This window comes from Myotis yumanensis, unplaced genomic scaffold (assembly GCF_028538775.1).
Source record: "Myotis yumanensis isolate MYYU_CA2020_CCGP unplaced genomic scaffold, mMyoYum1.0.hap1 SCAF_14, whole genome shotgun sequence".
Taxonomy (NCBI): domain Eukaryota; kingdom Metazoa; phylum Chordata; class Mammalia; order Chiroptera; family Vespertilionidae; genus Myotis; species Myotis yumanensis.
Genome location: NW_027223765.1, coordinates 38,016,749 through 38,044,014, shown reverse-complemented (window position 1 = coordinate 38,044,014; position 27,266 = coordinate 38,016,749). Strand labels below are relative to the sequence as shown.

Here is a 27,266-nt window from a genome sequence, read left to right as displayed (position 1 = left end):
AAAAAGATTTTTGCCTTTTATGCCTAAAAATGTTCTTATTTTGCCTCCACACTTACTTTGTAGTTGGGAATGTAAGGTCACTCATATTTATTTTTAAATGCATCATACCTGGCACAGAATTATTACAGCAAATATCTATGGTAACTAATGAGTTACAGGCTAGTATCTTGCAGGGAGCTTGAGGTTCTACTTTGGGATGGAAAAATCTGTAATAGCCATGGATTATGCTAATTCTATTTTTATTGGAATTTTAGATTATAAAATAATTTTCCTAAGAATGTGGGAGACATTGCTCCATCACTCATCATTTTTTTCTCTCTGCTGCTTATTTCCCTGCATGTGTCCTGATTTTTCTCATAGAAGCATTTAGGATGTTCTCATATTCAGAAATCTTAAATTTTGTGACATGTTTGATTTTTCCTTAATATTATGCTGGGTGAGCCTTTTTAATATGGGAACTTGCACTTTCAATTTCTTGGATTTTTCTTCATTAAAATATTATTAAAAACATTTCACTTTATTTTCTCTGCACATTGCTCTGGAAATGGCATTAGTTGGATCTATGTCTTCTTGGATTCGTTATTTGAAACACTTATCTTTTTTCTGTGTATGTTCTACCCTTTTGTTATGGTTTTGCTTCCTGGAGAATTTTCTTTAGAAATTTCTTCTTTTTATCTTCTAACGTAACTTTAATTTTATATTTTAGTAATTAACCTATTTTTTGTTGGTTTCTATCTTGCTCTTGATTACAGATATGATAATTCTCATTTAAATGTATTTGGGGTTTTGTGGGGTTTTTTGTTCTTTTTCATATATTTTCTCTGCCCTATCCCACACTGCTGTTTATTTTTCCCTTGTTACTTTTTTTTGTTGTTGTTGTTTTCTATTTTAAATGGAAGATTCTCCACAATTATGAGTGATTTGTAGCCATTCCCAGCTGAGTTAGAGACTAAAAAATTCTGTGCGCTTGATAGGGCTTCTCAGTGGACCTGGTCAACTCCATCAAAGATCTCTATGTCAATATCTAAGTTTTTTTTCCTCGGGGTTCAGATTTTCTCAGAAAAGCAATTTCTTCCTGGAATAACACACATGGTTGGCTTTCAGAATTATGTAAATTAGTAGAGGGCCTTACCATTTCAATACTTAATGGTACCCTTAACTTCTTTCTCCCAACTTCACCACCCTCACCCTCATGCTTAACTCATCATCGCTCGCCCACAACCTCCTGTTGTTTGGCTGTTTACAATTTCCCATATTCTGCATGGGAGAAGGAGAGAAAAATCTGGGTGTTGTCTTTTGCCATTCTATGCACAATCTTTCAACTAAGACAGCTGAATTTGGCCATGCATCTCTGTGACACTTGGTACCTCCAAGTCCTGAGAGGTAAATAAACAATTTCTCCTGTGATATTACCTACCAATACCATTTTAGTTGTAGCTTTCTCTGTTCTACTACTGTAGTTATCTCTTATCCATTCTCTGTTCTTCCAAAAATATTATTGTAATAACTTTTCCATGAATAACTAAGCTTCCCTTTTGGTAATTTATTTTATTTTTAATTAAACTGGCTCTTTTACAGTGACAAGCATATGTTTATAGCATAAGTAACAAGGAAGTTAAAGTATACAGGTAAATGATATAAATTATGATTAGTATTCAAGCATCTTGTTGCCATTGTTATATATACACACACACAATTTTTACTTATGAATATTGGTTGTACATTGTTCGAGCTTAAGTTGTAGTTTTAATCAATAATTTAAGACCTTTCATTAAGAAACACGTTGCTTTCAGAAATGACATTACCACCAGCAGAGAACGAGTGTGCTCATTTCTCCAGCCCATGCCAAACTCACAGAACAAAATAAACAAACATTTGGCCAATCCAAGAAGCAAATTTGATATCTTATTCTATTCCACATGTTCCTCCTTTCTAATGTGTGTGAACGACCAGTTCATTGGTCATTTATAGTTCTCCTTTTTATCTGTCGACTTTTAATACTCTTTGTCTATTTTTCTCAAGCCACTTTGATGGTTTTCCTTTAGAAAGTCTCTTTTTATATTAAAGCTGTAACTTTTGGGCATCAGTTATTTACTCTTCGAGAAATAGTAGCTTGCTTTCCTTCTGCTTGATCCCTAATTTGCATATGTTCAATAGCTGTTCTTTATCCTAATGTACTTTTTCTCGTTCCTTTCTACAGGCAGATCCTTGCAGCAGCCAAAAGAGCTGACCAAGTGGGCCATTTCCTTTGGGTGGGCTCAGACAGCTGGGGGTCCAAAATAAACCCACTGTACCAACACGAAGACATCGCAGAAGGAGCCATCACCATTCAGCCCAAGAGAGCAACCGTGGAAGGTAGGGGTTATGTCCGTTTATGAAATGCTCACAAAGTGGTTGGTGCCATGTAGGGTGTTTAAAGCGTGTGTCTCTTTGAGCATTTGGCATTTCTACAATCTATGTTCTCCTTTCATTTGAAAAGAAAAATTATTTCTCAAAGAAGATACTAAAGAAAAGGAACTCCTCCACTGCTATCCTGCCTGTGTTTCTTTTCTGATGGGCCAGGTCTCCAAAGATTCCCTAAAACATGCTTTGCACTTTAAAAAGATCTCTACCTTTTCACTCAAAAAGAGATCAAGTATTTGCATTTCTTTCTACTTTGTCTCCATTCCAATCTAATTAATTATTCTCCCCAGAAGACTGCATGGTCTGGGTAGGCCTTTTAAAAACAGGCTGGGTTGTGGTTCTGTCACTCTGGCCTTCTGTGTTATCTGGGGAGATAAAGATCCCAGGTGTGCACTGGGAAGCTCTGAAATAATTTCATCTCCCCATACATGTCTGGAGAAGATTGCCTGTCTTACACCCCAGACCAACATTTGCAGATGGGCACAAGAATGTAAGACATCTTAAAATATCTCCACTCCCTTTCACTCCAAAAACTTGAGTATCAGCTGTGTGCCTTGTTCTGTGCTGACCTGGGAAAATAAGATGAGGACAAACAAAACCCTTGCCCTCAAAGCTTACAGACCTGAACAAAGGTATCAGAAAATAGCCATTGACTGTGTAACATGTGAAACATCCTAACACAATACAAACTAGAGGCCCCAGGACACAAAGGAGGCACTGTGGAAGTTTCTCCAGGGCGGTGATACTGTGGTTGGGGAAGACTCCCGAGAGGAGGGGAAACGTAAGGGGACTTAGAACTCATCGGGCAGATAATGAGAAGAAGCCCCGGGAGAAGCTTCCCACCCAGGAGATAGGAGCAGAGGAGTAAAGAAGCAGGGCGCACTGCAGTAATTGCAAATACTTCACTCTGCAGCATAGTCCTCAAATTCTCCCAACTCTTTAAAAATGTCCCCTTTACAGGGCATTGGGAAAACGCTTCCCTATACTAGAGTACCGGGTAATACAATGTTTAGCTAACTGACTCCGTTCTATCCTTTGGGTGTCAGCTCAGACATTAATTTTCCATGCAAGCGAGCTGTGACCATTCCACGCAGCCAAGTCTATTGCTTCCACAGCATCCTACTTACTCCCCACCGTTGTAGAGCCTCTATACTTGTCTCTATGTGGAAATGTATCTGTTCTGAACCATGGTACCCTCAGCCTCTAGATCTTGGACTGGATACGGCAGGTGCTCAAACAGCTTTTTAATTGTTTGTGTGCCTGGGTAAGATGGAGGAATCACAGACCACCTGAGAATCCAGCACAAACATGGCTGAAGAGTGGGCCAGAGTTGGATTGTGAATGGTTTTGGAGAGTACACTGTGAAATTTGTACTTTTTTTTCTGAAAGTCTGAACAGCATCTGTGGATATAAGTAGGATGTGATCAGAGGGTGTTATAAGGCTCATTCGGGTGACTCAGTGGAGGAATGACATGTCAGAGTTGGGTGAGAATCTAAGCAAAGCAACAGATTAAAGTGCCTCTACTGAGGTCCTCTCTTCCTGAGCTATAGACACCACACAGACATGAATGCCCACACTCCATGATTACTGGCCCCAGCTTCAAATATCTTAGGAAATTAGTATGTCAAGTTCTATACATTTTTGACACAAAATACATTTTCCATGTATACTTAGGGATGCACAAAGTTATTCAGTCAGATACAAAACTACATCATGAATCTGCCCCCACCCAAAAAAAATATGGTCCCAAACATTGATATGGGAGAGAAATATTGTTATTAATAAAAATATTGGAATGTTTGCAAATCTTCATGCAAAACTTTCCACACCTACCCAGATAAAATAATGATGATTTTCACTTGGCTGTTTATAAGTGCCATGACTTCTACCTACCCATATTTTCTTCTGTATTGCTACAAAGATTTGTTCACTGACACAGAAGATGGACTATTTAAATGGTGGCTATGCATTCACAGTGTCACACTCCCAAGGAAGTGAAAAAAAAAATGCACTCAATTACACAAAGATTTCTGAACAAAGCTATGGAATATATCAAACAAAACTGTGAGTGAAGCACACTGTATATGGGCAAGTAAGCATTTCCCTCTTGTCTATTTTTTCTTTATTTGTTTCCCTTTTTTGTGGATGTTTCATATTGAATTCTAATGGGGTGGAACATCACCCAAATGCTCATAATATTGCTACATCCCTTTATCTTCGTGTTATATAATGCTGGATCTTCAAATGTGAATTGAAAAAACGCCAATTGATAATCCACATTTGCTCTCTTTAGATCCATATTTTGAACATGTTCTGCAAACATCTGATTTTTTTGACTGGCCTTTTCCGTATCTGCATGAATAATTAACGATAAATTGCCTTAGGCCAAAGTGCTAGCAACTATATTGCCTTTGTGAGAGTGGTGTTCATCTTCTTTTATCTCCTTTCTGTTTTTGTTCTTCATTTATAGGAAAAAGGGGCCTTCGTGTTTGCTAGCCAAGGGTGTCGTTTATTCCCCTTCCAATTTAATGAGGATAGGAACTGTGCCCAGAAAGGTCAGCCGTGGCTCTGCTGGCTGCCCGGCGCTCACGGATCTCAGAATGTCTCCAGAACTGGGCAGCTCTCCTCCAGCTCCTAAGCCAAAACAGTTCTGTCATTTTTAGTGTCTCTGCATTGTCTGATGAGCCAAGAGATCACTGGCATATTCCTCTCTTCTGTTGCCCCATTAACTAGGACTCTCCTTTATCCTCTCCAGCCCCTAACAAGTCCACAGAGCAAAACATGCCCAAGTCGCCGTTAACTCTTTGTCCTCCAAAGCACTCAGCTTCTCTGAGAGTCGTGTCTTAGGCATCTTCTAATTACAGCCAGAGAGGGTCACAGGGCCAGCATCTTTTCATCTGCTCCGTAATCACTAACATTAGGGAGTTAGGATCATGAAGGGCAAGTTTTCAAAGCTGACTATGATGGCTCTGTCGATTGGTGATGATTTTTAAATGGATCCATGGAACAGCTTAGTTCCTGAACTAACTCTGGGATATACACTGAGTGGCCAGCTTATTATGACCACCTCATCAGTATAATGAAGTGAATTAGTTATGCAAATAATAATAATAATAAAACCTTGAGAGGATTTGCTTAGGAAGTTTTCAATATATTTGGAAGTGTCAATGAAGTACTGATGGAGTGGTCATAATAATCTGGCCACTCCGTGTATATGTGGGAAAAGACAAAAAATGCTCTGGACCTGGCATAAAAGACTGGATAGTTCATGCTTTTACACCAGATTGACATGAATGCTTTCTTTATTTTTTCCTAAAACCAGCAAGGGCAAAGCTATGAAGAACTGAGCCGAAACATTTCTGGCTGCAGTTTGGATATGTCCTACTTCAGCCTTCTGTGTTGACCTGGGAGGTTCCTCACGTGTCGTAAGGTTTTGTTAGATGAATGGGAGGAAAACTCCAAGAAATGAAAGATTGCCTTGAACCATAATACTATTGCTAAGCAATGCATATGCCTTTTAGTCCTGCCGCCTTGTTTAATGAGAGCTATTAGAAGATTGCCTATTCACTGTCATGACAGTTTCAGTTATTGGGTCTTTCATAAATGCCTATAAGCTCTATCTGGGTATTGGACATGGATTTAAACACTGAGATGCAGCAGGTGGAAATCTAGACCCACTTCCTGCTTTCATGAAGTTGTTGTATTACTGTGGAAGTGGCAGGTGATTAAAAAAAAGAATATGAATAAGATAATTACTCGGAGGTACATTCCCTTAAAGAGCGGCTTGTAAGTTATGGAGATGCACAGGAAGAGGAAGGGGGCCAGGCAGCCAGGATGCAATGTGGGTCCAGGGAAGACTGGGAGGGTGGGATGCAGGCCACTAGCTCAGCTTCTGCTGCCGGTTCTGGGTTCCCGGCACATACTCCTACCAGATCCTTCGCTACCTGAGTCTACCAGGGTTTCCCATTTTCCTTTTTCTTATTGATCTGGAAAATAACAATTTCCTTCAAGATATATCAAGTAGTTAATCTTTTCCAAAGACTTTCCGCCTCTCCCGAGTTAGTTTACTCTGCTGAACCAGTCTCATGGCTCCCTCAGTCCACAATGTGCTACGTGCCCCATTTACAGCAAACGCCGATCATACTCACGTGCGCACGTGGCACTCACATCTGGATTCCGAACCATGAGGGCAGTGCCTGCAGCCTGGGGCTTCCCTCTGACTTTCCGTCTTTGTTCGCACAGCCTTGGCATTCACTGGAGGATCTAACACGGAGTAAGATTTTGAAAAGAGACATTGATCTTTTCTGTCTATTATATCTGAATGTATTATAATACCTGAATAGGGAAAGGACTGCACGCTTGTGTGAATTTGAAGTTTTCTCAGGATGAGGAAATAATTATCCAAAATGGTTTGTCTCTTTGGCGTTTTGTTCTAAGACATTTAGTAGGAAGCTGCACTTGACCCTCCAATTCAGGATCTCTCCTGAAATTTTAGATGTGGGTTTGTACACTTTTTCTTCTGCTCCCGACTTTCTTTGCGGTTTTCGAGGGACTTCCTCAAAAGGCCTGGCACAATGGCTCAATTAGGTGACTTGCTGAAATGTTACAAACATACAAAGCAGAAAGTGTGGCTAAGTCTGCCTCTGTTTGTCTTAGGCATGTCACTGTACTGTGTCTATGAATAGAATGGACTGAAGAAGGGAGGGTGGGCAGATCAGACGCAGAGAATATCTGTGTGAAGAATTATAGCATCTTATCTTTAATCTTGTGATATTTAAACTTGCGATTATGGGCCTTGAGCAATAAAGTGGTAAGAAGTATAAAGCAAAATCTACAAGCTAGATATCCAAGGAGATCTGAGAACAATTACGTTGGAGTTGCTTTCTATGTATACAGTCCCTGATTTTGAGCCACGTGGTGTCTTATAGGATAGATGCTATGATTTCACTTAACTGGCCACCAATCTTTTTTTAACCAGAAAATATATAAACCAACAAGAAAATATCTGTTCTGTTTGCAAGATATACTGTGTGATTCTCCAGTACATTGAACACTCACAGGTAATAGCATGATCTCTAGAACGTCCCACCTACTTGAATTTTTGGCTACCAAGAATGGGCTATTTTTAATTCTAACCTATTTATTCTAGTGATATGTACCCATAATTATTTAATGTAATTAAAATTTATATAAGCCAATGAAACAAGTGAAAAGAGAAAGAGAGAGAGATGCTATTCCAAAGAAAATCAATTTGAATACTTCAATAATACTTAGTAAAAGTTATTCACTATTAGTTGTGGGCAAGACAACAGCAAATTTGGGGGGAAATAATAAATACTATGAAAATACTGCACTTAGATTACTGTGCAACCACCTTAAGTTTTCATTTCACTTTACATGCCACAAGAGCGAATTTTATTATAGTTGATTTTTTTCAAAATCATGACAGGGAGGCCAATCAGGTGATGCATTAATCATGAGAAATACCTTGATCCCGAGGCAGAAGATTGACAAGTAATTGAATGTATGTTTGTATTTCAAATTAAAACATTTAATGAAGTTATGTATTTTTAATGATTCATTGCTAAGATAGACATTTTTTATTAACTGATAATTTTTTAATTATAAGGTTTCCAATGTATTTTCATGTGAGCTTTCCTTTCTAGGACTTAGTTTTCTTATCTGTAATGAAAGATTTCAACTAGATTACCCCTAAGGTCCCTCCTAGGAGGACCATTCTCTGGCTGATTATCATTTCTGCCTACCCAGCACCTATTCCGTCTTCTTGTTATAGCCTTACATCTTCACCTTGGGATCTCCACTCTCTACTGTCAGCCCATGTGGTTCAGATGGGACTCATCCAAATCTGTGGCTCTGGGAGCAGGCACAGAGCTCCTCTTGTATTACACCCCTGGCCACCATAAAGATTGTTTTGGAGCAAGCCTGTGACCCATGGCAGACTATGGTTAAATTTTACTAAAACTTTTGAGAAAGAGCTGTGATCTCTCTCTCTCTCTCTCTCTCTCTCTCTCTCTCTCTCTCTCTCTCTTTCTCTCTCTCTCTCTCTCTCTTCCTCTCTCTCCTCTCTGTTACTATGTTGCAATGCTTATTAACTCCAAGCTTGAGCCCACTTGCAAAGAGAGAGCCTGCATGAAAACATCCAAGACCTGAATGCTGGAGAGAAAGGCACCAAATCCAAAGGCATCACTGAGGCCCCTGAACCCTAAGGCTGGATTTGGACTTCTCTTCTTTATAAACTAATCAAATCAAGATTTCTCTGTCGGGCACTTGTGCCTGGAAATGAAGGAGAGTTGAATACTGCTGACCCCAATTTAGTCCACCTCAAGCTCTAGTTGACTAAACACTTGGTCAGCTCTTAGGTCACTGACAATATGCTTTGGAACTTGCTGACAGCTCAAGATATAAAGAGAGTGGCATTCTCCCCTCCTTTGCCCCAGACCCCTAGACAGCTTTGAAACCATGAGCAGAGCCTAGGCAACAATGCAGAGCAGGGGGGTCCAGTTTCAGAAGAAAACATGATGCTTGGCAGAGCCCTGGCCATGCCACTGTGCCCGGAAAATGCCCAGAGGAGTATAGCAATACCTAGAAAGCAGCTAGCAATGCAGTAGGCCTGCTCCTGAGAACATTGTGACACCCTGAAGGAGACATTCACATGAGCCACATGGAAAGTATCTGTGAGGCTTGGCGAGACATCTTTATTCCTGCAGGCTGAGAAGCTAGGAGACATCCCAGCTCCTCCGATGAAAATGCAGACTGGTCACTTGTAACCGACACTCCTGATTGGTCACCAAAGCAGCCGTTCTCTTCCCCTTCTTGGCCAGCAGGAGCCATCCCCTGTGAAGGCTTAAAATGCCAATAGCCCAACTTCCCCAACTTCGTTCGGTCCACTAGGACCCTTCAGGACAGTTTCTGAAGAAGTTTCTTGGAAGTATTTTTCTTGCTTAATAAAAACAAAAGAATATTACTGGAGCAATGATATAACCTTTTGCCGAATCCAGGACCTTTTAGAAATAAAATAGGGCGTGAATTGTGGTTGTCCCAGGCAAACCAGGGCATGTGGTCACCCTTACCACCAGGAGGAAAACCCCTGTCTTCCTTTCGTATTTTTGTCACATTTTCTCGGGAGGACAGAACTCTCAGAGTCTTCTTAATGATGAGGGAGGGGATGCCAACAGCAGCGGAGAGCAGAGAAGAAAGATGGAGGGAGCCAGGGCCCAGAATGATTGGCTTACATTGTTGAATGGATCCTTGAATCATCTACCTCAGGATTTCTTATGTGAGAAAATTGCTCTTTATCTTTTTTCTTTCTTTTTTTTTTTTTTTTTTAATATGGAACGCTTCACGAATTTGCATGTCATCCTTGCTCAGGGACCATGCTAATCATCTTATTGTTCCAGTGTTAGTGTATGTGCTGCCAAAGCGAGCACTGCTCTTTATCTTTAAGCCACTTTTCAGTTGGATATTTTGTGAGGTGCCCCCTAAGATGGCCTGACTGGCACATCTGCCTTGGCCACTTCTGTGTCTCCAGCACTTGAATAATGTCTGTAAAATAATAGAATCTCAAAAATATTTGTTGAATAAATGGATTTTACAAAATAGTGCTCTTTTTTAAGACTTTTTTTTAGAGCAGCTTTTTTAAAAAATATATTTTATTGATTTTTTACAGAGAGGAAGGGAGAGAGATAGAGAGTTAGAAACATCAATGAGAGAGAAACATCGATCAGCTGCCTCCTGCACATCCCCTACTGGGGATGTGCCCGCAACCAAGGTGCATGCCCTTGACTGGAATCGAACTTGGGACCTTTCAGTCCGCAGGCCGACACTCTATCCACTGAGCCAAACTGGCTTCGGCTTTTAGAGCAGCTTTATTTATTTTTTTATTTTTTTATATGACATTTTTATTTTATTTTATTTTTTTAATATATTTTATTGATTTTTTTTACAGAGAGGAAGGGAGAGAGATAGACAGCCAGAAACATCGATGGGAGAGAAACATCGACCAGCTGCCTCCTGCACATCTCCCCACTGGGGATGTGCCCGCAACCCAGGTACATGCCCTTGACCGGAATCGAACCTGGGACCCTTCAGTCTGCAGGCCGACGCTCTATCCACTGAGCCAAACCGGTTCGGCTAGAGCAGCTTTAGGTTTACAATAAAATTGAGGAGATACAGAGATTTCCCCACACGCTCCCTGTTCCCACATACACATACACATACTCTGCCTGCTCTGCATTGTTGCCTAGGCTCTGCTCATGGTTTCAAAGCTGTCTAGGGGTCTGGGGCAAAGGAGGGGAGAATGCCACTCTCTTTATATCTTGAGCTGTCAGCAAGTTCCAAAGCATATTGTCAGTGACCTAAGAGCTGACCAAGTGTTTAGTCAACTGGAGCTTGAGGCGGACTAAATTGGGGTCAGCAGTATTCAACTCTCCTTCATTTCCAGGCACAAGTGCCCGACAGAGAAATCTCGCTTTGAAATCTCCTATTATCAGCATCTCTCGTGTGTGCATGTGTGTGTGTGTGTGTATTCACAATCCTACACTGACACATATTAAGCACCCAAAGTTCATAGTTTACCTTAGGGCTCACTCTCGGTACACATGCTTTGTGTTTGGACAAATGTACATATTCATCATTAAAAAGATCCTAAGAGTATTTTCACTGCCCTAAAAGTCCTCTCTGTTCCGCCTATGTTCTTCTCCACCACTGCCCTCCTGCCACGACGACCCCCAGCCCAGCAACCGAAGAACTTTTTATAGTTCCCATAGTTTTGCCTTTTCCAGAATGTTATATCATTGGAATCATGCAGTTTGTAGCCCTGTCAGATTGGCTTCTTTCACTTAGTAACATGCATTTCAGTTTCCTCCATGCCAGGTTTATCGCAGTTTACTGATTCATTCACTACTGAAGAACATCTTGGTTGCTTGCAAGTTTTGACAATTACTAATAAAGCAGCTATAAACATGAGTGTGCAGGGTTTTGTATGGACATGGGTTTCCATTTCTTTGGGTAAATCCCATGAAGTACAATTATTGGATCTTGTGATAAGACTATGTTTAGTTGTGTAAGAAACTGCCAAACTATCTCCCCAAGTGGCTGTTCCATTTTATTTCCTCCAGCAATAAGTGAGACTTCTGGTTGCTGTGCAAACTCATCAAAATTTGGTGTGCTCATTGTTCTAGATTTTTGCCATTCTAATAGTTATATCTCATTGTCATTTTAATTTGAATTTCCCTACTTACATATGATGTGAAACTTTTTTTAAAGTGCTTATTTACTATTTGTATACATTATTGAATGAAGTGGCTGTTAAGATCTTTGGCCCATTTTATGAATCAGGTTGTTTTTTGTTGTTGTTCTAAGACTTCTTTGTATATTTTGGGTAACAGTCATTTATCAGATGTGTCTTTTGCAAATATTTTCTCATAGTTTATGTCTCATCTGTTAATTCTCTTGATATGTCTTTTCACAGATCAGAACTATTTAATTTCAATGAACTCAAGCTTACCATACATTTATTTTATGGATTGTACCTTTGGTGTTCTATCGAAAAACGCATCATTTTACCAATGTCATCTGGATTTCCTCCTAGGTTATCTTCTAGGAGTTTTATAGGTTGTGTTTACATTTAGGTTTATAGTCTATTTGAGTTCATTTTTGTGAAGGGTGTAAGGTCTGTGTCTAGATTCTTTTTTTTTTTTTTTTTTTTTTTTTGCATGTGGATGTTCAGTTATTCCAGCATCATTTGTTGAAGAGATTGTCTTTGCTCTCTTGTATTGCCTTTGCTTCTTTGTCAAAGATCAGTTGACTATATTAATGGGAGTCTGTTTCTGGGCCTTCTATTCTATTCCATTGATTTATTTGTTTATTATTTCTCAGATACTGCATTGTCTTGATTACTATAGTTTTATAGTAATTCTTTTTTGTGTGTGTGTGGTCATAGCTGTTTTATTATTTATTTATGTTTTGCTCAATCCCTCCACATACCCCCAGGAACTCCCTAAACTCCCTTCCACAACTGTCATCCTGTTCTCTTCTAGGAGTCTGTCTCTGTTTTTCTTGTTAATTCCTTTTGTTCATTGGATTCCACATATGAGTAAAATCATATGGTGCTTGTCTTTCTGTGACTGGCTTACTTCACTATGCTCTCTAGGTCCATCCATGCTGTCCCAAAGGGTAAGATTTCCTTCCTTTTATGGCCAAGTGGTATTCCATTGTGTAAATGTACCACAGATTTTTTTAGGCACTCATCTACTGATGGACACTTGGGCTGCTTTAAATTTTGACTATTGTACGTGATGCTGCAATGAACATTAGGGGTGCAAATATTCTTTCCTCAAGTTAGTGTTTCAGCTTTCTTCCAATGAATTCCCAGAAGTGGAATTGCTGGGTCATAAGGCAGTTCCGTTTTTAATTGTAGAAAACAGTATGGAGTTTTATAGTAATTCTTAAAGTTAGGTAGCATCAGTCCTCCAACTTGTGTTTCTCCTTTGATATTGTATTGGCTATTCTGAGTTTTTTGCTACTCTGTATCAACCTGAGAATAAGTTTGTTAATATCTATAAAATAACTTGTGGGTATTTTGTTTGGGGTTACATTGTATCTTTAGGTCAAGTTAGAGAAAACTGACATCTTGACAATATTGAATCTTCCTATTCATGAATATTGGCTACCTCTCCATTTACTTAGTTCTCCTATGATTTCATTCATCAACATTTTGTAGTTTTCTTTAAATAGATATTGTACATATTTTGTTAGATACATACCTAAGTATTTCATTTTTGGGGTGCTAATACATGTTATTGTTTTTTTAATTTCAAATTCTACTTGTTCATTATTGTTATACTAGAGGCCCGGTGCACAAAAATTTGTGCACTCGGGGGGTCCCTCAGCCCAGTCTGTCTGTGCCCTCTCACAGTCTGGGACCCCTCAGGGGATGACCACCTGCTGGCTTAGGCCTGCTCCCTGGGGGATTGGGCCTAACCTGGCAGTTCTACATCCCTCTGGCAGCCCTGGGAGCCCTTGGGGGGATGTCCACTTGCCAGCGGGGAACAGGCCTAGCTGCAGTCGGACATCCTTAGCACTGCTGAGGAGGCAGGAGAGGCTCCTACCTCCACTGCTGTACTGGCAGCCGTCAGCCTGGCTTGTGGCTGAGCAGAGCTCCCCCTGTGGGAGCACACTGACCACCAGGGGGCAGCTCCTACATTGAGTACCTGCCCCCTGGTGGTCAGTATGTGTCATAGTGACCAGTGATTCCCAGTTGCTCTGCTGTTAGGGTCAATTTGCATATTACCCTTTTATTATATAGGATTGAGGCCTAGTGCATGGGTCGGGGCCAGCTGGTTTGCCCTGAAGGATGTCCCGGATCAGGGTGGGGGTCCCACTGGGGTGCCTGACATCCTGGGTGAGGGGCTGATGACAGTTTGCAGGCTAACCAAGCCCCCAGCAGAGACCCTCACCCCATGAGGGTGTGGCCAGCCTGGGTGAGGGGCTGATGGCTGTTTGCAGGCTGGCTACAGCCCCTTCAGGGGGGGTCCCCCCTGGGGTGCCTGGCCAGCCTGGGTGAGGGGCTGATGGCTGTTTGCAGGCTGGCCAAAGCCCCTTCAGGGTGGAGGTCCCCAATGGGGTGCCTGGCCAGCCTGTGTGAGGGGCTGAGGGCCATTTTCAGGCTGGCCACACCCCCTTTAGGGTGGGGGGTCCTGCTAGGGTGCCTGGCTAGTCTGAGTGAGGGTCTGATGGCTGTATGCAGGCTGGCCAAGGCCCCCAGTGGGAACCCTCACCCCATGAGGGTGTGGCCATCCTAGGTGAGGGGCTGATGGCTGTTTATAGGTTGGCCACAGCCCCTTCAGGGTGGGGGTCCCCACTGGAGTGCCTAGCCAGCCTGGGTGAGGGGCTGATGGCTATTTTCAGGCTGGCCACAGCCCCTTCAGTGTAGGGGTCCCAGTTGGGGTGCCTGGCCAGCCTGGGTGAGTGGCTGATGCCTGTTTGCAGGCTGGCCAATCCTCCAGCAGGGACTCTCATCCCATGAGGGTGTGGCCCTCCTGGGTGAGGGGCTGATGGCTGTTTTCAGGCTGGCCACAGCCCCCAGCCACCCAAGCTCCCAGTGGAGGCTGTCTGGAAGCATGTATCTGGGATTTATTTAGCTTCTATAATTGAAACTTCCTTGCCTTTTGTGGAGGCCACAGCCGGCCAGGGCTGGCGGGAAGCTTGGCTTCCTCCATCGCCGGTGCAACCAAGCCTCCTGCTTGCTCCAGCTCCGTGGCTGCTGGCCTGCTGGGAGCCGGTCCATCCTTGCTGCTTAACACAGTCGCTGCAGGGAAGAAACCTCTGCACAGCATATGTTTCAAGGGACTTGGCGTATATGGCATACTGTTCTTAATGTGTTTGCTCCCCTTAGCACTATGTGTTTTAACCAAGGTCACCTCTCCGAGAAAGGTTGTTTCCCCAGGTAGGGATTTTTCCCTGAAGTTAGGGAGGGAATAAAACCTCTTAACTAAATGCCAGGCGGGTAGTTAATCACTTTAACTACAAACAATCACCCTTAAGCTACATAATCTTTACTCCCTGGAATGGAGATAAGAAATGCCCTAACCTTTGTAATAGAAATTGACAGGATTAAAATCAACTGGTATAAATACAGACGTAACAAGACAACAGAAGACAGAACCTAGAGACAGGACTTGGCTGGAGATCCAATACAGAACCTAGATACAGAACCTAGACACAGAACCCAGACACAGAACCCAGACACAGAACCTAGAGTCAGAACCTAGAGTCAGAACCTAGAGACAGAACCTAGAGAGAACATGGCTATAGAACCTGGCTGGAGAACCTAGACAGAACATGGCAGGAGAACCTGGACAGAACCTGGCTGGAGAATCTGGAGAACCTATCGAGAGAACATGGCAAGAGAACCTAATACCAGAACTTCGCTGGAGATCCTGACCAGAACTTGGCTGGAGATCCTGGCTAGGCTGCTGATCAACTGAAGGCTGTCTCCGTGTCATTCCTTCTTCGCCAACTCCGTCCACACCTTTGGGGACCCCTGGACCCGCTGGGGTTGGACCCCAGCACTGGCCACCATCTTGGTTGGGTTAATTTGCATATAGTCACTCTGATTGGCTGGTGGGCATGGCTTGGGCGTAGCAAAAGGTACAGTCAGTTAGTATCTTTGTCTTTTATTAGTGTAGATAGGAAAGCAATTGACTTCTGTATACTAACTTTATATCCTACAACTTTGTTATGATTGCTTATTAGTTACAGGATTTTTGCATTTTGTTTTGTTTTGATTTTTGGTTGATTTGTTTTTGGATTTTCTGCATAGATGATCATGCCATCTGCGGACAGGACCATTTTCTGTTTTTTCCCCTACCTATATAACTTGTACTTGAATTCTTTCTTTTCTTTTCTTTCTTTCTTTTTCTTTTTTTCCCCCTGGGCCTTACTGCATTAGCAAGGACTTTTACTTTAATGCTGAAAAGGAGTGGTGAGAGGAAACATCCTAAGGGAAAGCTTTGAGTTTCTCACCTTTAAGTATAATGTTACCTGTAGGGTTTTCTTGTAAATATATGCTTTTTAAAAAACAAATGTACACTATTGGGTAAGTCAGATTCCATAGAATGAAAATTCAGATAGCCTCAAGAAAGATGTTTACCTTTACTCTATATGCCTGTATTTATCACCTCAGGTAATATTTTGTTAAAATTTTACTAAAAGTTAGGCCATTTCATAATCCTTTTTTATAGGAATTATAAATTATATAAAATATTTAAGTAAAATTGTCTTAGAAGGAAAAATAGAAGCTAGGGAATGCTCTTGCAATTGTAAAGTCAGTACAGCTGGTGGTTCATTGATTGATTAAAAAATTGAAAAAGAGAGAGAGAGATAGAGAGAGATTTAATATTTTAAACAAATACCCTGTCATGTTGAAATTTGAAATCTATAAATATTTATAACTTAATTTAAATTTTGATTGAAAAAGCAGAATGCCAAAGTGTCTTAAAACATTTTTCAGGCCTAGAAAATATGACACCCCTAATATCATTTGGGGATTCCACTGAATTAGCACATCCTACACTGTATAGATTCCTTCCTTAATATAAATCATGACATTTATGTATTCTTTGTCCACGGGAGAAGTGATTGGGTGTGTAATATATGCTCAGAGTAACAGACTGTTCATCCAACTATTTCACCAGCAACTTTTCTCCTTGAGTCATCACATTCAGAAACTTCCAGTTCATTATTACCCACTCTGAATTGTATTCACTATTGTCACATCATCTTTAATGTTTTTTTTTTATATCACAGAATTATAGGTAATAGGTTGTTGAATGAGGAAGAGGCCACATTCAGTTAACCAATGATGACAGTCTACTGTCTGTCAGGCACTGACTACGTGCTGATAACTAAAAAACAAATATCCTTGCACTCCTGGAGATTATGCTCAAGCAGAAGGAAATAGATAATCTACACTAATAAGAGAGAAGCATGCAAATTGGTGTCACTCCGCTACGCCCACCAGCCAATCAGTGACTATGCAAATTAACCCAACAAAGATGGCGATTAATTTCCATAAGCAGGTGCAGAGCGAAGACTGAACACTCCAGCTGGAGTGAAGACTGAAGGCTGAAGACTGAAGACTGAAGAGGCTTGGCTTCTCAGCTGCGGCCAGACCAAAGGCCTGGGTCCTGGGTGACGGAGGAAAACTGGTGCCAGCAGCCAGGGGTAGGGGGGCCTATTGCGTGTGAATCTTCGTACAACGGGCTTCTAGTAATCAATAAGCACAATAAATAAGCAATTAATAAAGAATGTTAGCAGATGGTGAGTGGTATAAATTATATCTCTTCATTGATATTCTCATTTTTTATTTGTTATTTTACAATTTTCTTTAGTTCTTTGTCCATGGTTTCTGTTATCTCTTTGAACATATTTAAGACAGTTGATTTAAAGTCTTTTGCTAGTACGTCCAATGTCTGGGATTCCTAAGTGATGGGCTTGTATTTTAATGTGTTATAATTTCTTATTTCTTTGTATGCTTTGTGATTTTTTGTTAAAAAATTGGAAATTTACATATTATAATGTGGTAACTCTGGAAATTAGATTCTCCTCCCTTGCCAGAGTTTGATGTTCTTGATTATTGAAGACTATAAGGCTGGTTGTTGGTTTGTTTTTTTCAATTTTCCAAACTTGAAAAAACTTCCTTGTTATGTGTAGTCACAGGAGTGCCTGCTCTGTTGACTTGTATTCAGCTAGTGTTTCATAGAGATTTCCTTGAACACCAGGAGTTAAAACAAAAAATATCTATCATGCCTTGACTGGTTTGGCTCAGTGGATAGAGCATCGGCCTGCAGACTAAAGGGTCCCAGGTTCGATTCCGGTCAAGGGCATGTACCTTGGTTGCAGGCACATCCACAGTGGGGAGTGTGCAGGAGGCAGCTAAATCTATGTTTCTCTCTCTTCAATGTTTCTAGCTCTCTATCCCTCTCCCTTCCTCTCTGTAAAAAATTAATAAAATATATATATAAAAATATATATATATATATATATATATATATATATATATATATATATATCATGATAAATTAGTTTATTAGTGCTGCCATAAACTGGGTGGCTTAAACAATAGAAATTTATTGTTTCACAGTTCTGGATACTAGTGTCCAAGGTCAAGGTGTTGCCAGGGTTATTCCTTCTGTGGGTTAGGAGAAAAAAATCTGTCCCATGCTTCTTGTATACCTTCTGATGCGTTTCTGAAAATCTTTCCTATTCCTTGGCTTGTCTTTATTATCTCATGATGTTCTCCCTATGTGTTCTTCCTGTCTGTCTCTCTGTCCCAATTTTCCCTTTTTATAAGGACACCAGTCATATTAGATTAGGGTCCATTCTAAAGACCTCACTTTGGCTAATTATATCTGTAACTAGAGGCCAGGTGCATGAATTCGTGCATGGGTGGGGCTTGGCCAGCCTGCCCTGATCAGGACCAATTGGGCTGGGGGGAGGGGACACAGGAGGTTGGCAAGCCGGCTCTGTCCCGATCCATCAGGGTGAGGGGGGCCGATCTGGGGTGGGAATGGCCAGGGCGAGGGGCTGTGGGCTGTTGGTTGGCTGGCCCTGCCCCCTGGTCGAACTCCTGGTCAAACTCCTGGTCCAGGGGACAATTTCCATATTAGCCTTTTATTATATAGGATGGCTCTATTTCCAAATAAGGTTACATTTGAGGTACTGGGCTTTAGTACCTCAACATATAAATTTTGATGGGGACTCATTTGAACACCTACTTCTCAATCTTTGTGGTTTGGCTCTGTTCTGGGATACTCCTTCAATCTTAAAAAGGCTGTTATAATTCTGCCTTAGCCTTCACTTCTTGTTTGGGCTGAGCCTAGAGATTAGCCAAAGACGAGAGCTTTAATTCTTCTTGAGTCTTTTCTGAGCATCTATCTGCCCTGGTTCTACTTGTGGCTTTCTACTTTCCCCAGTTCACCCAGGTATTTTTGAATGGCCTAATTTCCAGAATAAACTGTCTTTTCAGATTCTCCTCCCAGGCTTTAGACTGTCTGTTGTATTTTTCAATGATAATATATTGTTCAAAGTGACTGCATTTTTCATTACCTTATAATATTTATGAAAAATTCTTACTTTTTTTTTGCTATCCTGAATGAGTTATAATTTAGGCAAAAAAAACAAACAGGGACAACTGTTTTTGTTTTAATCCTTCAGTAACCCCAAAAAGGTTCGAATAGAGAAACATGATATTTTTCTAATCATGTCTGCTTGGCTGGGTCCCCAGAATCAAGAACTCATCTCACCCTAGGAATGAGACTGACATCTTCAGCTTCATGATTGCCATTGAGAAAATGACCTGTCCATAAACGACTGTTCTATTCTTTCCAGCACATTACCTATTTATTGACTTATCACAGGGAAAAGGAAACATCTTATATCTGTTTTCACCGTTAGAGAATGTACACTTGGTCCCATGCCTGGAAGAAGGCAGTTAAATCAAGACCAAGATTAAGGTTTCCCTTGTTTGCTAGCACTGGGTCATCCCATGAGCACACAAACTCACCTGTGGGCCATGAATTGCTGCACCTAGAAGAGTTAAAAAGTGCCATTCTAGATTGGGTATAAACAATAAGACAGAGTACTTGAAACCATTAATTGCAGGGCTGACTATGAAAGCAAAGCAGTAGTGAGAATTTAAAGGGCCATTAAGTTAGCCAAATGGATAGCTGGAAGAAAGATCACTTATAAAAATTGGGAGGTTGAAAGGGCTTCTTTAATGTGCTTTAACAAAAATTAGATGCTTGATAATCTTTCCATATTTAGATAAAAGGGAGAAAAGCCCTCAAAATCAAAGATGGGTTTTTCAGGCTCAGTATGCTCATGATATTAGATGTGTGCTATTAGTTTAATTGGGATTTTAAAGTTAAAATGACCTTCTTCTAACTTTAAATATAAACATTTTTTTCCTTAGTCAATTGCAAATGAGGATGTTTTGCAGACGGTTCCCTAACAACTAAGTCTACTGTGCTATTTGTAATTTGACTTAGAAAATTACTTCCCTAACCTCATAATGCTCTATCCTCCTTAATATTGCTAAGAGGGCCCACTGCCTTTTCTAACAATTCACAATTTGGGCTAAAATAGTAGTTAGTCTTTTTGGATTTTAGCAAGTATTGCCACAAGTTATAGGGCATTTCCTACCTGTCTTGAGATTTTTGAAATCCCTTATTTAACTTATCTTCAACAAACTTTAGTTGAGTACAGCCCAAAAATTCTGATAGGTTCTAGGGACAAGATATAAGATATCATCCCTGTATTAAAGGAATGCATGGTGTATTTAGGGAATCAGATGCAAAATATCAAAGCTTCATAATATCAGAGGATGAATAGTGATAATAGAGATAAGTTCAAGAGCTTACAAAAACACTAATAAGAAGAGGGCATTAACTGATAAAAACAGGTGACGTGAGAGTTAATCCCTTAAAAAACAAATAGCAAGTGACTACTAAATAAGGTGTGGAGGGGCTCCATTTAGTGAGACAGCATTTACAAAGGGTAAACAGTATGCCAGCATGTTGGAATATAGAGAGTATGAAGGAGTTTGAATGAGTGGTGGAGAGACTGGCAATAACCAAATCAAAAACAGTCCCCTGGGCCCGGCCAGCAGGGCTCAGTGGTTGAGTGTTGACCTATGAACCAGGAGGTCCTGGTTTGATTCCAGTCAGGGCACATGCCCAGGTTGCAGGTTCCATTCCTAGTGTGAGGCATGCAAGAGGCAGCCAATCAATGATTCTCTCTCATCATTGATATTTCTACCTCTCTCTCCCTCTCCCTTTTCCTCTGAAATCAATAAAAGTATATTTTTAAAAAACCTACAGCCCCCTGGGCTGCTTTCTTGAGAATCTATAGCAGTGGTTCTCAACCTTCCTAATGCCGCGACCCTTTAATACAGTTCCTCATATTGTGGTGACCCCCAATTTCATTGCTACAAATTAAACATAATTAAAGCATAGTGATTAATCACAAAAACAATATGTAATTATATATGTGTTTCCCGATGGTCTTAGGTGAGCCCTGTGAAAGGGTAGTTCGACCCCCAAAGGGGTCGTGACCCATAGGTTGAGAACCGCTGATCTATAGCAAAAAGGACCAATCTTTATATTTGGAAGATCAATTCAGGATTTGATATCAATCAATGTAAAGCTGAGACTGATATTTCTTAGATATTTTATGGACACCAGAATTTAGCCTATGGTGGAGCAATGGAGTCTAGGACTGACTTGCTATTTTAAAGTATTTAGGATCAGCCTGCCTGAAGCTTACTAGTACATTTTACACAAGTGCCAAGATTCCTTAACATGTCATGGTTAAATAAATCACTGAACTACAGTACACTATTCTTGTTTTATCACTGTTCTTCTGGTGCATTTCCAGATTTAAAATAAATCAATTTCTTGATTTCTTTTTATATACTACTAGAGGCCCAGTGCACAAAAATTTGTGCACTCGGGGGGGGTCCCTCAGCCCGGCCTGTGCCCTCTCGCAGTCTGGGACCCCTCGGGGGATGACCATCTGCTGGCTTAGGCCCGCTCCCTGGGGGATTGGGCCTGAGCTGGCAATCAGACATCCCTCTGGCAGTCTGGGAGCCCTCGGGGGGATGTCCACTTGCCAGCGGGGAGCAGGCCTAAGCTGCAGTCGGACATCCTTAGCGCTGCTGAGGAGGTGAGAGAGGCTCCCACCACCACTGCTGTACTGGCAGCCGTCAGCCTGGCTTGTGGCTGAGCAGAACTCCCCCTGTGGGAGTGCACTGACCACCAGGGGGCAGCTCCTGCATTGAGCATCTGCCCCCTGGTGGTCAGTGTGTGTCATAGTGATTAGTTGTTCTGCTGTTAGGGTCAATTTGCATATTACCTTTTGATTATATAGGAGTTCCTGGCCAGCCTGGGTGAGGGGCTGATGGCAGTTTGCAGGCTGGCCAAGCCCCCCAGCGGGGACCCTCACCTCATGGGGGTGTGGCCAGCCTGGGTGAGTGGCTGATGGCTGTTTGAAGGCTGGCCACAGCCCCTTCAGGGTGGGGGTCCCCACTGGGGTGCCTGACCAGTCTGGGTGAGGGGCTGAGGGCATTTTCAGCCTGGCTAAGCCCCCCAGCGGGGACCCTCACCCCATGAAGGTGTGACCATCCTGGGTGATGGGCTGATGGCTGTTTGTAGGCTTGCCACAGCCCCCAGCCACCCAAGCTCCCAGTGGAGATTGTCTGGAAGCAGGTATCTGGGATTTATTTGTCTTCTATAATTGAAACTTTGTTGCTATGAGCGGAGGCCACAACTGGCTCAGGGCAGGCGGGAAGCTTGGCTTCCTCCATCGCCTGGGCAACCAAGACTCCTGCTTGCTCCAGCTCTGTGGCTGCCAGCCACCATCTTGGTTGGGTTAATTTGCATATAGTCGCTCTAATTGGCTGGTGCTTGTGGTTTGGGGCATAGCGAAGGTACGCTCAATTAGCATCTTTGTCTTTTATTAGTGTAGATTGCCCTATTTTTTAAAATGTAGATCTTAATGCACCACCCAGTGACTGAGTAACCACCACACAAATCAAGACATTATTTTCATCATACCAGAAAAATTCTTAGTTCCATTCTTTGTCATTAATCCTCCCAACCTCAAAGAGATTAGTGTTGTCTTCCTTTCCACTGCATATAAACAGATGAATATTTATCTCATAGTAGATCAATTTTTCTTATGTTTGAACTTTATAGAATTATATTAGAGGCCCGTTGTATGAATTGATTCGTGCAATAGGCCTTCTGTTCCCCTGGCTGCCGGCACCGGCTTTCCTCCGGCACTCGGGACCCAGGCCTTCACTCAGGCCAGAGCCTTCAGTCTTCGCTCCCCCGCTTCTCCCCTACGTATGCAAATTAACTGCCATCTTTGTTGGGTTAATTTGCATACTCTCCTGATTGGCTGGTGAGCATAGCGGAGGGATGGTTAATTTACATGGTTAGTCTATTATTAGGTAAGATATGTATACACGGAATCATAGTGTGTGTGTGTGTGTGTGTGTGTGTGTGTATCTGATTTCTTGACTCATGCTTTGGGATTTGATCATTTCTGTTGCCTATAACAGTAATTTTTTTCTTTTTATTGCTATGAGATATTCCATTGTACAAATACAACACCATGTGTTCATCCATTGATACAACATAAATGTTTATTTTATGACGCTGTGCCAGTGTAATTTCTGATACTTCCGATTTCAAGCTCAAAGAGTGTATTAAGACACAAATATCCCTTTTACCTTTTACTACTTTTTGAAAACATATTTTACTGGGTAAATTCATGTGCTTTCACATTTTTCAGCTAATGTAGCATTTTAACAAAGTATTCTATAGCTTTTTCCCATTGTCTTAGGTCTTACTGTTTTTGAGCCCCCTTGCTGAGCTTTCAGTGTAGTCATAGAGTCACAGAGAAAAACAATATGTATGAGTGGAAGGGTGTCAGGGAATGCAAAGAGCTATGGCTGTATAATGCAGGCACTGTTAAGATTATTTGTGATCAAGCCAGAGTTGTCACACACACACACACATTACAGAGTTCATGAGGTTCTGAGATTAATGATGATACTAAAAGGTATTAAATTTGGATAAGATTTTTATTTGTGTTTCTATCTATAAACTCAATTGCCTCATGACCTGTGTGTTTACATAGCAGTGTGGGTTAAGGAGGGAGTTCAATTATTTGGTAAATTTGATGAATATAGAAACCGACCTCTGACCATTCCCAAAAAAGCAATTAATCACATAGTTTTCTTCCTTAGGAAACATAATATTTCAGCTACTTATGATCTCTCTGCTATTTTTTTTTTTTTTTTTTAGCTTTACACAACAAATCAGAGTGGAACAAAATTTCTCTTTTCTTGTTTTAGTACACAGTTTAATAGTCTTGGGTTCCTGGCAGTTTTTTTTTTTAATCAAATACCAGCTTGCCAAAAGTCAATCACTCTGACACTGGCATTTGGAGCACTAATTTATTCTAACCTCAGGGAACTGGCTTTTTAGGAATAAATTGAGCATTAAAATTTTCTCTCTGATGTTTTTAAAAGGTTTATGGAATTTCTTATACATAAGCCAAGTGAAGCACATCATGTTGGCACTTATCCAGTACTTTTGGTACCCTGGGCATCTGAAAAATGTCCTTGTCATGAATTGATTGTTTCAACTATCAACATCATTAATTCAGATGTTGGTGTCTTAGGCTATGGTTAGGTTCTATCTGGCCTCCATATGTCAATGTCAGTGTGAATGGCCTCTAGAAAATTAGTGTTTGATTCCAAGAAAAAACCAAGAATATCAAAAGCACAGTCAACAATGAAATCAAAACAGGATTCCCTTGAATTAGCTGGGTAAATATTTTTTTTATTTTTTAAATGGGTATAAGGAGGTGTTTTTTTTTTCCCTTTTTTTTCCTAGATAGGGTGACCAGATAATCATATGGAGCTATTATCATCATAATAATGGAAATGATGATGATGACAGGAATGACATTAATAATGAACTTCTGTTAAAGACTTGCAATATGCCAGGTACTATGAAATACATCCTTGAAAGTAAGAACTCATTTTATGCACATCTTATACATGAAAAAAAATGTATGTTTGGATTAGATAACTTGCCCAAAGTTGCATAAGATAATATCTGCTGAAACTGTGACTTTACCACAAAAACTACCTATTCCTAACATTTTTTTCTTAATTACTATTTTATACTCTAGTAGTGAAGTGAGGGCTTACCAGTTGGTGTGTAAAATTGATCTTTTTTTTTAATGGGAAAGTATTGAAAGGGTCATTTGGAGGTAGAATGTGCCCATTTTAATGGCATCAGTGCCTTAGAAAGAGTTCCTTAGAATCAGAGCCTAAGTCAGGGGTTCGATGCATTTGTTTTATGGAGAGAACTCCCACTGGAGAAAGGGAGTGAGGAAAGCCAGATGCGGAAGGGAAGGGCACTAAGTAAGGACATGACTGCCCCTGTAGTACAGCTTCAGTCGTATCCCATGGAGAGCTCCAGCATGAATTGATGCAAAGATGTGATCCCACTACACGGCAAGTAGTATGGACATTTGTATTTCCAGGTCAGTTATTTATTAATTGCAGGCAGCCCCTAAGGGTGGGGAATAAATAACTTCACGGTCAGCTCCTGTTTAGCCAAAGCAGAAGGGAGTAAGCTGTGAATCATTAGCTGCTTATCATGTGTCTTAGTCCATCTGGGCTGCTATAACAAAGTATCACAGATTGGGTGTCTTATAAAAAACAGAAATTTATTTCTTATAGTTTTAGAGCAGTGGTTCCCAAACTTAATTGGCCTACCGCCCCCTTTCCAGAAAAAATATTACTCAGCCCCTGGAAATTAATTTTTTTTAAAATTTTAATAGCAGTTACTCATTGCCCCCAAATGCACCTGTGGCCATGACCGCCCCCCCCTGGATCACTGCAGTGCCCACCAGGGGGTGGTAGCGCCCACTTTGGGAATCACTGTTTTAGAGGCTGGGAAATTCAAGATCAAGGAGCTGGAAGATTCAGTGTCTGGTGAGAGCTTGCTTCCTGGTTTATGGCCATTGTGTGTCATGGTGCCCTTACCTGAAGAAAAGGGAGAGGAAGCTGTATGGGGTCTCTATTCCAAAGGCACTAAGCCTATTCATAAGGGCTCTGCCCTAATGATCTGATCACCTCTCAAAGGTCCCATCTCCAAATACCATCACATTGGGGGTTAGGATTTACATAAGAAACTTGGGGTGAGGGTGGAGGGACACACATATTCAGTCTGTAGCGCCAGGCACGCATTGTGAGTCATCTTAGGAGTAAGATGGGTCAAGGTGCAAACTACTATCTTACTTTGACAAGTTAGTCTTGACATGTCCCTAACTACTAATCTCCCGAACACTGCACTGACATCGCAGGATCCTGTATCTTTGTAATATGTATTTCCCACCATCTGGCGCACATCTGTTTTATTAAGCCATCTGGAGAACTTGCCACTTATATCTGATGAATATGGTATTATTAGTATAGCGACTCCATTTTACTTTGTACAGAATGTCCACAGTGTTGAAATATACAGGATGAGGAAAACATAGGTTTACAGCTGTGAGTATGAGAAACATAAAGTTTACTCTTATGTTATTTTTTGTTGATTATTGTATTGTTTTTCCACATGAACAATGGTAAACATTCTTTTGCCCCACCCTGTATTGTGGCAGAGAATAGGAACATTATGGTAACCCTTGGGCAGTGTTGACGTGTCCTGCTGTCCCTCCCAAATGGAAGCAAACTGCTCCCAATATTCTTCCCTTTTTAGGAACCAGGGGAAATAAAAACTAATTGGTCAGGTCAATAGCCACGCACCACATAACCACTTGCTGCTGTGGTATTGTAGCATCTCTCCTTCCAAGAGCCATTACGATACTGTAAGAATGGCCTCCTTGGGATCCTTGTCAGGGAGTCAAATCAGGGGTCATAGGAGATTGCCCCACGTCCACAATTTCTCTTTTCCCTCGAGCCAGCACCCTAAGGATCTGCTTTCCAATATCCCATCCTAGTTCCTAAGAGTATATTTTCCAGCATGCAGTTCTTCTCACTTAGCACTTTCCCACCTGGGCCAACCTGAGACTTAGTCCTGGTTATTTCCCTCATGACCAGAAAGGGAGGGGAGGCATTTCCCGAGGAGACCACAAGCACTGTCTTGGTCTTACCACCTGCCTCAGTCTGTGCTCTTTCAGAATCTTCAGCAGGAGTTCCCCACTGCTCTCTAAAATGGAGTGGGCCAAGGGTAGGGGGTTCTGGGTAGTGAAGGCTCTCGAGTGTACCTCCTAAGATATCACTGTGCCAAGTTCCACTGGTGGGAGGAAAAAAGATGGTATCATCTTATGTTAGCTTCAGGTTTAACCTAAAGGGAATTCTCTGGAGCAATGTGTCTCAAAATTTAAATATTTATCAGACTCATCTGAAGGGCTTGTTAAAACACAGAGGGCTGGGTCTCAACCCCAGAGTTTCTGATTTGCCAGGTCTGGGGTGGGATCCAAGGTTTTGCCTGTTAAGTTCCCAGGTGATGCTGGTACAACTGATCCGGGGACCATAATTTGAGAAGCACAGCTCTAGAGAAAGGGGTAAGGGGCAGCTCCAAGCTGTTAGCAGCCCACACACAATTGAAAGATAGATAAAGAGCCTGGTAAAGGGAATCTGAGGGGACACCAGATCACCCGGTACAGCCGGTGCTACTTGAATCTAACTAGTGTTGAAATAACTAATCAAATGAGATTTATTTCAGAACAGCATCGCTACAAGAATCTCTAC

General features: G+C 41.3%; 1 protein-coding gene and 1 non-coding gene across 6 annotated transcripts in view; one reads left to right on the top strand and one right to left on the bottom strand.

Moving 5' to 3' along the window:
- Nucleotides 1-27,266, top strand: part of GRM7 (glutamate metabotropic receptor 7) — a 751,085-nt gene that overhangs the window by 384,526 nt on the left and 339,293 nt on the right. For all 5 annotated transcript variants that reach the window (XR_011468069.1, XR_011468068.1, XM_070390696.1 and 2 more), the window contains exon 4: nt 2,201-2,355. Coding sequence is in view for 3 of the 5 variants with exons in the window: in XM_070390696.1 (XP_070246797.1) it covers nt 2,201-2,355 (155 nt within the window). In the remaining 2 variants the exon portion in view is untranslated. The remainder of the gene's footprint in view (nt 1-2,200; nt 2,356-27,266) is intronic.
- On the bottom strand, nt 9,749-9,852 carry LOC138992839 (U6 spliceosomal RNA). Its single transcript, XR_011468167.1, has one exon. It is a non-coding gene; the product is annotated as a U6 spliceosomal RNA (small nuclear RNA).